This window comes from Myotis yumanensis, unplaced genomic scaffold, assembly GCF_028538775.1.
Source record: "Myotis yumanensis isolate MYYU_CA2020_CCGP unplaced genomic scaffold, mMyoYum1.0.hap1 SCAF_4, whole genome shotgun sequence".
NCBI lineage: Eukaryota > Metazoa > Chordata > Mammalia > Chiroptera > Vespertilionidae > Myotis > Myotis yumanensis.
The window spans coordinates 74,025,798-74,039,922 of NW_027223755.1; the positions used below are offsets into that span (position 1 = coordinate 74,025,798).

The 14,125-nt window shown below is 36.9% G+C and overlaps 1 protein-coding gene across 1 annotated transcript; it reads left to right on the forward strand.

The window, feature by feature from the left end:
* Positions 1-3,491: 3,491 nt before the first annotated feature.
* Positions 3,492-3,806, forward strand: LOC139008163 (thymosin beta-4-like). Its single transcript, XM_070411493.1, has one exon. It carries the CDS (start codon positions 3,492-3,494, stop codon positions 3,624-3,626), a length of 135 nt encoding a protein of 44 aa, XP_070267594.1. The 3' UTR covers positions 3,627-3,806.
* The last annotated feature ends 10,319 nt before the right edge of the window (positions 3,807-14,125 follow it).

Below are 14,125 nucleotides of genomic sequence, written 5' to 3' on the forward strand. Positions count from 1 at the left end.
GCAAAATTCCCCAATATCTACATATTTACAAATTATATGCATGTACTATCATTAACTAGTAACTAGCCGAATATACATTTAGGGTTATAGCCATCCTTAATGATGATATGCCTTCACCTGTATTTGAAAAAATCCTCTTAATAACTTCAATTTTGTTGTCTAAATACTTGTCAGGTATTTTTACACTTGACTTACTTGTTTTTTCATGAACACTGGCTTCTGTTGAGCTTATGTGAAAAATAATGGTGACAGCTCTGCCGATGTCTAGTTGTTTGCTTGTGCTTGCATTATGAGTTAGACCTTGACTCTGTGGGTTTTCTGCCAGGATCTTGTAAAGTCACTTGTACTTTTCAATTAAGAATGGTCTTGTATTGAAGTGGATAGCATCATGCACAGACTTCCTAACCCAGGCACACATGCACTATGATATGCTGAATATTTGCATAACATATGTGATATAGGACACTGTGAATACAAACTGAATAAGAGGTCCTAGTTCATTTTACATGCTATATATTAGGGGAAAAAGTCTTGTTTTTAGATAAAAAGAAGGAAATCCTAATACTTTCTGTATTTCTTCTTCCTTACCCAGTGGGTTGTGTACCTCCCCACCACCACCTTTGGAGCCCACTAGCTTAAGTGACTCATATTTGGAAATAGAAAAATAGAACATGATTAATGGAAAAGGGAAGTACTATTATTAATCTGCAAATGCATCATGCTCTGAGTAAAAATCAAATTGAAAATCAAGAAAGGATGATAGCACAGTCAAGAATCAAATGATATTAATTTGTGGTGATCTTAAAGAGATTTTTTTTTCCACAAAAGAAGGAACCAGAGTAACAGGATAGGGAGCGGTGACCCCAGGAGTACCTAAGCAGCATGCAGGACAGTGATGTGGGCTGGCAGGGCGAGTACATAAAGATGAAGAGGAAAAAACAAGTCTGCTGAAGAGAAGACATTTTGGTAAAAATCAGAGTTAGAAACTCAGTGGAAATTAAACTGGGGAAGGAGAGATATATTCTAATTATAGGGGGGCCTAAGAATATGCTTTCGTTGTCATGATAGAGTTAAAATAAGAGAGAACTTATTACGCTCCTCAAATATTGCCTTTAGCATTTATATCACAGGTAAGATCAAGTCATCATCTGTTGGCGCATTTAGTTATAGTGACTCAGTGACACCACTTTCTCACTTCTTATCCTTGTCTCTGTCTCAAGAAACAGGTCCCTCTCCCCATCTAAAGCTCAGAGCTCCTTTTGTATCACCCTGCTCCTCTCCTCCCAGTACCATCAAGACCTTAATTCTCAATGAAGTCTCTCGGCATCTTCAGTGCCTCCTCACAGCCTTCACCCCATGCCTTCAAACAAGAATGCTCTCTGCTCTCATAGAAAATGACCCAGCTGCCCTCTCTAGCTACTGCTATAATTTTTCCCCTTTTACTGTCAAACTTTTCAAATAAGGAGCCTATATCTGCTGCCTCCATTTTCTCTGCCATACCCTCAAATCAGGCTTCTGTTCTTATTACTTTGCAAAAAAAGAATTTCCCATGGTTCTTATCCAGTCATTACCGTGTCCTATTTATGTTTCATAGCTGTCTCCTATCACCTCTCTCCCTCCCCCCCCCCCCCCTTTTTTTTTTTTTTTTTTTGCTGCTATATCCCTAGTCTGGCCTTTTCTGTTTCCTACCTCTAATCCTGATTCCCTCCCTCCTGTCCAGGATCTTCACTAACCCATTATGACACTTCTCTATTCGTAGTAGCAATGTTCTCTACTTTAAGACACCGAACATTTAATTTCTCATCCTGACTTTTAAGTTTCTGCTATTTTCCCATCCCCACTTATCAAATCATTATTTATTACAACAGAAAGGGCTAAATAAATATTTGTCGAGTGACTGAATAAATGAATGAACATGGATTCTATGCTGCCCTGGGCAAGAGGTATCCTCAGTGTTCTATCAAGGCCACAGTTCCCTTCTATCTTTATTATGTTGATAAACTATAGACAACTGGGTTTGGGGTATCTGCAAACAAGAACAATGTTCATGAACATACACACTAGAGGAGAGTTTCAAGAAATAGGTTGTAATACTTAAAGTTAAAAGTTATAAAACCTAGGCATTTGGGGATGATCTTAACTTTCTTCTGTTTCCACCTATGATAAATTTCAGCCTTTGTTCTTGGGTTGCCTGAAGCCTGGTATGTGTTGAAGCCTTTCAATTAACTAGGGAATATATTTCAGCTTTTCTCTAAGAGTGTCATTCACTACCTTCTCTTTCCAAGTGCTTGCCAATCGATAGCAGCAGAGATGAACTCAAAGTCATGAATAAGGTGATTATGTGGCTTTTGTGCTTGCCTGCCTATGCGGCTTCCCTCCAGGGAAAACTTGACATGCCTGAGGTTCCTGCTTTCTTTGCCACATCATATCCCTGAGTTTTGATTTGACTGATTTACTAGAGAATAAAATCATATAGACCTCCCTACTTTCTCCTAACAGCTTATTCTTGATGTAAGTCTAGCAGAAAGTGAAATCTGTTGACAAGCCTTCCTTTCTGGTTAGAAGCTGTAGTTAGCCAGTTTGAGAGCTACTAGTAGTGATTCTTTTTATGAAAAACCAAACACTTTAACAACAAAGGATAAAATACGCGATATATCCTAGTAAAAATAATTATATAATATAATTATATGATTCTCCAATTTTACAATCCTTTTCTGTTCCAGGAAGCCTTCTATAATTATTATAACTTTGCTGATGTCCTTTCCCTCTGGACTTTTACGGAAATTAAATTTTGCACTGAATTATACGTGTATCATTTTTTGTTTGTTGTTTTCAACCACCTGTGCCTCTTTGAGGGTGAGGATCAAATATCTTAGTTTAGATCACCACCATATTGCACATTGTAAAATATTTAGTAGCTAATTAGCACTCATGTGTCTACTGAGCAATTAAAGATGGCCAGGGGGTGGGAAGGAGTGTGGAAGGTAATTGCCAAAGTACTGACTGAATGTATTAGTCAGGGATTTAAAAAATGCAAGTAACACAGATCTAAACCAAACTTCTTTTATTCCTTCTGTCCTTCCACAAATACTTATAGAACACCTACTATGTGGAGTCTATCAGTGCATAAAATGGAGTAAGATTCCTTTGAGGAGTTTGCATTGAAGTACAGTGAAATAAGTATTACACAATAGCCCTGGCCAGTTTGACTCAGTTGAAGTATCGCCCATGAACTGAAGGGTCTGGAGTTTGATTCTGGTTAAGGGCAGCAGTCTAGATCCCTAGCCCTGGTTGGGGCTTGTGAGGGAGGTAACCAGTCCATGTGTCCCTCTCACATCGATGTTTCTCTCTCTGTCTCTCCCGGCTCCCTTCCACTCTCGCTGGAGATCAGTGGAAAGGTATCCTCTGGTGACAATTTAAAAAATTACACAGTAGACTCGGCTGCGGTCACTTCCCTCGTTCGCGCACCTCGCTCAGCTTCCTCTGCACCCATGTCTGACAAACCCCATATGGCTGAGATTGAGAAATTCGGTAAGTCGAAATTGAAGAAGACAGAAATGCAAGAGAAAAATCTACTACCTTCAAAAGAAACGATTGAACAGGAGAAGCAAGCAGGCAAATCGTAATGAGGCACGCGCCGCCAATGTGCACTGTATATTCCACAAGCATTGCCTTCTTATTTTACTTCTTTTAGCTGTTTAACTTTGTAAGATGCAAAGAGGTTGGATCAGTTTAAGTGACTGTGCTGCCCCTTTGCACATCAGAACTACTGACAACGAAGGCCACCTGCCGCTCCCATCTGCCTGGCTGGCTGGTGGGGAGCGGGGAGAACTTGCATGTTGGTGAAGGACCGAGCTGGGTGGGACAAGGGTGAAATCTAGAGTAAAAACCAAGCTGGTCCAAGGTGTCCTGCGGGCTGTAAAATGCAGTTTAATCAGAGTGTCATTTTTTTTTTTTTTGTTCAAATGATTTTAATTATTGGAATGCACATTTTTTAAATATGCAAATAAAAAGTTTTAAGACCTGAAAAAAATTACACAATAGACAAAATAATTAGAAAATACAATGAAAGGGTGAGGGGGGGGGGATAAAAAAGAACAGGGTAAATGGTTTAGAGAGCTAGTGGGAGAAGCTTATATGCCCATATATGTATAGCACAAACGTATTCTGGAAAACAATGCCTTAAATGCTAGTTTATTACAATTGGATCAGTTTGCCAAAAGTAAAGCATCATTGTCATTCACAATTATGGGAATAAAAGTTAGGGATGCATTTTTCCAACAGTGATTTTCTAAGAAGCACAAGTTCACTTTACGAGCTCAAAGATGGTGCTGTTATTAAATTTAAGCCAATGTACAGTTTTGACCATTTTTAAATACCTTTAGTCCCACAGAACTGCACCAACCAACAGACACCTATATACAATTCTCATTGCCAAAAATTCCAGTTATATCTCTACAGCACAGGAGTTTTGGAATCAAATACGTTTTTAAATAATTAAAAGTTATAGAAAATGCTCCTAAATAGCATACAACAGAACAACAACCTGTACTGTCCTGGATGACAAAATAAAAAACAGGAAACTACTGTTGCTCATTCATAAACCTCACACAAGGGATCACAGGCTGGATCTGGGGATTTGCAAAGGCCGTAAGCCCTGAACCAATTTAATGTTTAAGAGGAGCGCCCTGAAAAAGCTTCTCATACACATGCTCAATCTAAGAGCCATGAAATTCCTCTACATTTTAGTTCCCCCTCTGGAAATAAGAATAAAATTTCCCTGAAAGATAGTAGTAAAAACCGAAATTACATTAAAGTACTAGGTAGAAAGTATTTATCTAAAATGCGGTGCAACTCTAATGTCAGACTTATTTTATTAATTATAATAAAAATCCGAATTCCAAATATGAATTCCAACATTCAGAAGAAATACTATTCAACTGAACTCCTCTACCAAGAAATCCTTATAAATGGGCCATCAATAATTCTATTAAGTGTACATGACACTGCGGAACTTGATACACATATGTACATCTCAGTCATTCCTTCAGCGATGTGAGAGCTGTTTTATGGCCAACTTATTGGCCTTCAACCACCTGATTTTGCAGAGCATATATTTTTTAGAGGACGAGGTACAAGAATTTCAAAATATATAACTTTCCTGAGCTAACTTGGGTGCTGAAAGGAAAACCTTAGACTATAATTATTCCAACAATAGCATCGGGTTACAAACTCCCTCACCACGTGGGGTCAAAAGCTTCCCCTAGAAAGGCAAAGACTTGTCAGTGAACACTAGGCAGCACAGCTCATAAAAATTTCATTAGCTTGCCCTTCTCTTCCTGCGGTAAGACAGATGTAAAATCAGGAATTCTCCCAGTAGATCCTACTCATAGCATTTAGAAAATGAACTTGGAAAAACACACACACACACACACACACACACACACACTCCACACACACACACAGACACATGCTACATTGAGTTTGCTGAGTTGTAGGTAGAGCATGTCACACGCCTCCGATCAAAGGTGCCACACATTCAACAGCAGCCCCTTTTCATGCAAAGCACCAACATACACGTGTGCTAGGAACTGCCAGAGCTGACAGAGTTATGGGAAATGCCAGTGGAATGTAGAGTATGTAGAGAACAGGCCTATAATTATTCACAAGACTTCAGGAAATAAACATTCGCCTTCAAAAAATTGTTTTCAGCTGCTTTAAAGCCAAGTGACAGGCAAATTACAGTGCAGGGAGGGAAAAGTTTCCATTTTCTAATTTGATGCCTTTTGTTGCACCTACTACATTACCCCGCGTCCAGGCTGCCACATCCCGCCGTGCTTCCAGCCGCAGGCTGAGAGCTGCGCCCAGCGGGAAGGGCTGTTTGTCCAGCCCCACAGCGTGCTAAGTGTGCTGTGAGAACAGCGCCCCGGGACCTGGGGCGATTCTTCTGGTTCACATTCCTAGAATTTCCACAAGTGCTTTTGGCTGTACAAGCTGCGGCTGCTCCTTCCACATCTTCTTTGTGCCAAGCTGGGCTAGGTTTATGGAAACTCTGCCGGCCTTGCCTAGAAGCAGCCCCAAACTCACATTTTCCCATGGCTTGGCGCGGGGTGGGGGTGGGGGTGGGGGGGGCTGGAGGAGGAGGATGGGGAGATAGAAGAAACGGTGGGAATAAGAACAGCAAGTCTTGGGTGCTCACACGATGACAGGTAGCTGTCAGGAAAATAAATAAGGGGCTGGTATCTGCCGGTATAAGAGGGAAGAAAGGAAATTAAGTTTTTATTAAAAGAGATAACAGCAATGCTATCAGCCAGGCAGTTCCCTATTGCCTGCAGAGTCCTGTGAGGAGGATTCCCAGTTCTGTACATGACAGACTGTCAGAGTGGCCCATAGATGCACAGTAAGACGCCCACAGAAGCTTCGTTCTACTGGAGCTCGTACCTTCCTAAAACATTGAAGATGCCCTAACCAATTAGATATGAAAAAATTAAAAATCCTACATACGTGGCTTAATTTGGGGCCTTGAGCTAGATTTTTGTGCATTAAAATGTAGACTGAGATCAAGTAGAAATGTGTATTCAAAGAGAAACATATTTAGTAACAACTATTTTACACACAAAAGAATGAAGCCAAAAGTTCTGGCTGAGGTTAATGTTTCTTACAAGAAATTCAAAGCAATAGTCCCTGACTCCTTCTCATTAAAATCTTATGTTACCATTTATTACGACTATGAGCAACTAAAAAAAAAAAAAATTAAACGCTAACTTCAAGTGTTAAAAGAAAAAAGAATTGATCCCCTTAGATTAATCCACTTGCCTGTATATGCTATGGCTGCTCCTTCAACTACACAATAAACAGCTCAATTTTTCTCCGCAAATGATACCTATGCCTTGAAAACCTTTTAACTTTTTAAAAATTGTGATTGGCTCAAATGATTTAGGATAGAACAAAAAGGAGGTAAAGGAGAGGTCTTGATCCAAATGAGTTAGACATCTGTATTAGTGTAAATTAAAGTTGTTCATAGGTACCTGTTACCTTCAAGACACTGAATTTGGGAACAACCAAGAGCTCTCAAATAATGTCTCTTCACACTTGCCAGGTTTAGTATGAAGAGTTCTGGGTTGCATTGAAAATGGATTTTTTTCCCCAAATAGGTTCTCAAATTCAGGTATTATGAGCAGTGTTTGGCTGATTACATGATTTGCAGTGGTGAATCCTTCGGTACTGGTGAAGTGCGAAGATTGACAGACTTCAGTGCAGTCAGGTTACAAGCACAGACACTCCAATTTTCAATTTAATGGGTTATTTGGGTGTGCAAAGGGCTGAAGCTTGAGTGAGGAATAAGAAAATAATTGCCTGAGGCATGAAAGCTGTGTAGAATTTCTTTGGACTTTAAATAAAGTTGTTTTTGCAGGACCATAAAACTATGCTAATAAATCTGTCAAAAATAATTTCTGATTTCTGAATTTATTTTAAAAATTTTAAGAAAGAAATAAAACTCAAATCACATTTATAATGCATTAAAAATCTTTGTGGGAACAAAGCATGATAAAAACAAACTAAATAAATTAAAACAGGTATATTCTTTATTGAAATAAAGTACTTAAATATATATATTTGGGATATATCTATCTATCTATCTATCTATCTATATATATATATATATCGCAAATACATATAGTTCATTTAATATATTCAACAAGAAGCCTATGGCCATAAATTATTAAAATCTCTAAATAAAGAAATGAATTAAGGAAACATAAAACATTTAAATAAGTCTCTGGTTAAGAAGGCTCTGTAAGTTCACACTTAAATACATGGCCTCTTTTCTAGAAACAGAACAAGGACAGGCAAAAATCAGTTAGAAATAACTTAGCTTGAAAAACAATATAAATATCTCCACATACTAGACATGGAACAGAAATGCAATGAGGTGTAGAGCTAAAACTCAGTGCTTTCTGGGTTCTGCAATAGGTTGCCATTAAAATGCTTCTACAAAGGTTAACAGGGTCTGAAAATCAGGACTTGAACCTAGAAATTTCTTCAATACCATCATGAAAAGAGGCCAAAGTAAACTATTGACAACCACAAAAATTAACAATAAAAACACTGATGTATTCTAAATAAAATTAATTTTAGGAAACATTTTGACAGCCTTTAAATGAGGATACTTATAATGCTCAGTTTATCTTTTTAACATAGTGGACTAATGAAAAACTGTGGCTATGCGAAAAGCTTAATAGAAACCTTGGGAATACAAAAAATGAACTTAAAACTTTCAGTAATTGTATAAATGCTGAAATAGTCACAAGGATAGAACTAGTGAATTTTAAGAATTGATTCATGTACTCAGATGGCATCACGGAGAGATAAATAAGATGAAAAGCAGTTAAGAGGCTCTAACGTAAGTCCAAATTGATTTCTAAATTAAAGGAAGAGAGGAAATTACACATGGACAATATTTGAAGATAAGTAGCTGACACATTCAAATAATGAAGAAATTAATGAATCTTCATACCACCTATGCATTCTGAATGCCAAAAAAGATATAAAAAGGAATTCCACATCTAGATGGGTACTGCAAAATTCAGAATAGTAAAGAAAAAGAGAAAAATTTTAAGCTGCCAAAGAGAAAAGTCTGTTTATCTATTAAGAATCATTCTTAAACTGGGAAAATTTTCATGTAGCAATAACCAAGGACAGAAAAGAACTTAACAATAATCAATAATATCTTCAAAGTGCTGAGAGAAAATAATGGGTAACTTAAAATTTTATATCCAGATAAGCTATCTCTTAGGAGTAACAACAACAACAGTACAATAGAAAACAGACACACAAAAGCAACAGAGTTTCATTAAAAGACTAAAACATGTATTTTAGAAAGAAGAAAATTCTTGGATGAATAAATGTCAAGCAGAAAATGATAAAAAAAATGTGTCAGTAAATGTAATTAATTATTAACAGTTAAAAGAACTATTTAAACATGTGAAACTAAATTCTACTCAATAACAAAAGGTAAATTAGGAAAATGTGTACTTATTTGTGCATTATCCATAGAAAGTATGATTGTCCTTGTAAAATTCATAAGTACTTATATTTATGGATGCTATGTTTTAAGCACTCCATGTTTATATCACCTCAGCACCTTTGCACTTACTCTTCTCCTTGTTTGGAAATGTATCTCCTTAAATCTTCTTGTGGCTTTTTTCTCTCACTTTCATTGAAGTCTCGGCTTAAATATTGCCTTTTCAGAAGTTAGAAATCAGAGAGGAGGTGACAACTCTCTTTGAAATAGCCCCTCTTCTACTTGTTACCACATGATAGTATATATTGGTTGTTTGATTGATAATTTCTCTTCTTTGATTTAAGCTTCATAACAGACATTCAGCTAATGCCTATCAAGTGAATGAATGGATGAATAAATGAAGGAAGGAAACTAAAATAATGGTAGTTTGACTTTTACCACCAAATGTGTTCTGAAGTATTTATTACAACAGTAACATAGGCTAACATATTGGAACAGCCTTTGTAAATGTTATTTTAAGTACTGTGATATCACCAAATATCTGGAAGAGCAAAGGGCCATATTTACACAGTAAAGTCAAGCTGCATCTCATGCATTTTCTTATCTAGTTTTTGTAAGAGTATAACCAATGAAGAACTTGGAACTTAGGAAGATAATACTAGTAGTTCAAAGCCATCGAACTAGTGAGTCATGAAATCAACATAGTACAAAGGCCTTTTTCTAAATTCAGTGCTTTTTCTAACACACTGATCTTTCTACTCAAATGCCTCCAAAGTACCTATTTTGTGGTAAGTTTAACTATTGCCTGTGCTTAATTCAATGTTATCACCACCTCCTTGCAAGTAATCTGCATCACAGAGGAGATATTGGGAACTACATTTCCCAGGATTCCTTTCCCTCCATGTTTCCAAGTTAAAATTTTCCAGTGAATCACATGAAAATGAGGGGTAGGAGGGGAGAATGGGCTTTATTCTCCTGGGACACTAGGAGCCACACCTGTGGTTAGAAGGGAGGTTTATAGCAGCTCTCCAGGGAGCTCCTCATAACATCAAGGCAAGAACATCTTCTAATGTAAACTTCAGTTCTTTTAATGTAAACTTCCCATTGATATGCTAAAACCCATTGTACATGGGGTACACAGAGAGGGCTCTGTTTTTGTGACCAAAAACTGAACACATGCATTTTTCCATATGATATTTTACTTTATCAAAACCTCTCTTAGCCTTCTACAAATGAGAAAACTGAGGCATAAAGAATAAGTTGCTCTAGATCACAACAAATGACCAGCAATCAATCCCTCAAGCCTATGCTGATTCTCATTAAGTTGGAGGAATGTTTAGGAAGGAATGTTGAGGCTGTTTGGCTCAGTGAGAAACAAGGTCATAATCTCCTAGCAATAACCTTGACAATGCCCAGGTACAGAAGCATCAAGTGGTGGTAAAGGTATATCACTAGTCATGTTAAAATATCAAAAGAATAATAAAATGACAACTCTGGTTCGGCCCTCAGTGACCCAGATTGGTATTCTAGAAAGTCACTCTTTCATTGGGCAATTGTTTAGCTCTCTGCACAAATCAGAATTAAAGATGTAGTTGCATGTGTTTTATGTTATACATTAGCTATATCATTATGTTTTATTTTCAAAATTTTAAAGGTCCCCAATCATTTTTTTACTGCCCATTCAATTACTATAAACCCTTAGTGGGTAAATAATCTGTCTTCTAAAAAGTTTTTATATGAAAACATTCTTTTCTGTGCTTACTCAGACAAAACACAGGCTTTTTCACTAAAAACCCTTGGTCACTCAGGCAAGCGTAGCATTCATCCAATGGTACTGCATAACCTCACAGAGAAGCAGCTTTATATGTAAGATCAATAATAACTGTAATGTACTCAGACAACATTTGGTACTTCTTTTAGGAAAGACTAAAATATAGTCCAAAGAATAGTGTTACTATTACCCAGCACCTTTCTTCTTGTTTTATGAGCAATATGCAGTTTAATTTCATGTTACTTTCTATTCTGTACTGTGTAGTTCTTTCAGAATGCCAATATGAAGGAAATGGCAAATCAGAAGGGTCTAGTAACTGCACATTTTAAACATAAGGCAGGCATTAGTACATCTACCATGTGTCTGATCTTTGTTCTCAGTTCATCAGGCCACAATTTATGTCAAGTCATTTATCTTTTTTTAATTTCAAGACTACAGTGGATACACTGTGTAGTTCAGCAGTTAGAGAAAATGATTATTGTCTCCTTAGTTTCTGATAAATGGTTGGCAATATAAAAAATAAAATACTCTGGCTGGTGTGGCTCAGTGGTTGAGCATTGACCTATGAATCAGGAAGTCACATTTCTATTCCCAGTCAGGGCCCATGCTCAGGTTGCAGGCTCAATCCCCATTGTGGGGTGTGTAGGAGGCAGCTGATCAATGATTTTCTCTCAACATTAATGTTTCTATCTCTCTCTCTTCCTTCCTCTCTGAACTCAATAAAAAAATATTTAAAAAAAAAATGAAACAGAACAACCATAGATTGTTTTGTAACTAGTGATTCAGAAGCAGAACAGTGGTCATTTACCTATTTCTGGGAAAGAAAGCAACAATTTGATGAGGATATTTCTTTATTTTACCACTCAGGGATTCTTATTTACAAGTCAATTTATATTCTTAATGTATTACCTGATTATGTAGTAGATCAGTAATGTATTTTAAATAGATTATGTCTTAGAGGTTTTTAAAATTACCTTTCCTCTGTCTAATTTGAGGTTAATGGGTGCTTTGGTTCAGCTAGGGTGTGAGCTCTAATATCGGCTGTTCCCATTGTACAAACAGAATGTTTGGACCACATTTGTCAGGTGATTATGTCCATTCAGGTGGCCACTGAATTGCCTGCAATCTGCACAATTAATCAAGTTGCCTACTTAGTTGTTAAGGGAACTGGAAACATCAGCTCAGCTATTTTTTCCAATCTGGTGTTTTTCATGTTAGCCACTTTATTATGATGGTTACTTAATTTATCTCTTTTGCATTCACTTTTCCACTTCTCAATAGAAAAATACATCAATGTATCAGTGTTATCATAGTTTTGGGTTTGCATAAAAACCTGGCAATGCCTTTTAACCTGACCTTGATAAGCAGATTACTAAAATTTTCACAGTGAGAGATGTAGCTGCTCTCCAAAAAAATTGGTTTAGTTCAGTCGCATGAGACATAATAAAAACAGAATCATTTTTCTATTTACAAACCAAAATTATGTCCATGTACTTCCATTATCATTATCTACCTCTTAGTTAGCGTACTCTTAATCAAATACTAATAACCAATTTAATGTTCCTGAGGCCTTTGGCCTGTGTCTTCAGAGTTAAAATTAAGGAGAAAGCTGAGCAATTACCAAATGGGTTTCATCTACCAAGGCAAACACCTAGAAAAATATGGCTAATGCAAAACCTTGTCCTCAATTTTTTAAAAAATATTTTTTATTGATTTCAGAGAGGAATGGAGAGGAAGAGGGAGATAGAAACATCAATGATGAGAGAGAATCATTGATTGCCTCCTGTGTGCTCCCCCCTATTCCCCCCCACCCTCCCCGTATTCAAGCCACAACCCAGGCATGTGCCCTCACCAGAAATTGAACCGTGATCTCCTGGTTCATAAGTTGATGCTCAACCAGTGAGTCACACTGGCAGGGCAATTAAAAATTTTGTTTCTTCAATTTTGTTAACCTCTTTTTAAAAATAGTAATTAATTCAATAAATATTTAATGGGTACTTAATAATTTGTGAAAGGCCTTTAGATACTCAAAGGATAAAAACACTCTCATCAAGAATTTCTAAAATGGGGACTCACAGAGAATTCAATCCCATAGCCCCTCTCCAACCACTATCCAGTCATCAAATCTCAATTTGATGCTCCAAAATATCAGAAGATAAACAAATTTTAATTTTGAAAGAGTGGTACCTCTATGAAAATACATAAAGCAAACTATATACATTATGAAACACACTCATGATGTCTTCAGTTAAGCGTAAAAAAATGTGTACAGTTTCAAAATAGAAAAATAGATCCAAAGTTTATAACTACAACCTCAAGGAAGATGTAACTAAGTTATAAGTACTGTACCCCATCCCAAGCTATTCTCCCTGTATATCCTAAAAAAATAGCCTTGATAAAGATACGAACAGGGTTTCATGGGTGCATACAGAAGGATCAACTGAACAGCAACCAGGCCATCTGGACTCATCGCTTCAGCAAAATGTCCTCTATAACAATATCTACGTTCCTCTTTTCCCTGGTAAGGAGACCAGAACTCTAAAAGGAGACAATGGCAAGAGCTAAACTTTAGGCTTTCACTTACTAAATGTTTGCTCACCGTATATTCATTCATTGGATATAAGTTCAATAATTATTTATTGATTGTCTATTGTGCTAGGCATAGGGCATTTACCAAGAATCCCTTATGTGCCAGGTATCACAGCAGCATCAGTGATGTTTCCATGTCCTTAACAAAATAAAAATCCTAGGAAAAATCTCAATCCACTCATTTCCCCCACCCACTGACGATTCAAAGTCTTATCACTTCTGCTTGAGGTGAATTTCCCAAAACTTCCGTGGGGTAAAACCTTCCCGTTGGGAAAATAATAAATTACATAAATTAAACGAGTGCTTTCTGGTTTACAAACAATTGTTAAAGAAATAAGAGTACCAAGCTCAGAGCAAAGCCTAGATAACACCTAAAATAGAGCTATTTCTGGCAAAGTTTATTTAGAAGAAATCACAGAGAAGATAGTTGTGTTGTTGTTGTCTTTTATCACCTTTCTCTTTTTACATGTTGAAAATGTAAAAGAGCAAAGACTTGGAAAAAAAAAGAAAAACTGTGAGTTATTTTATTTAAATAAAAATGCAATTTTATCTGAAAGGACCCTTTTTTCTTTCAGTGTGAGGCAACAGGTATTTAATATAGGAGGCTGTTAACCCCTAAAATAACATATATAAACCATGTTTAAACCACCCTGGAAGTTGTAGTGAGCAGTGAAATAGATTCCCAAGCCCTATAAAAGAGCTCAGCTAAGTGGCCTACCTAAAATATACACCAGGTAGCA

Coding starts and splice junctions, on each gene's coding strand:
- LOC139008163 (XM_070411493.1), top strand. CDS start 3,492: ATGTCTGACAAACCCCATATGGCTGAGATTGAGAAATTCGGTAAGTCG.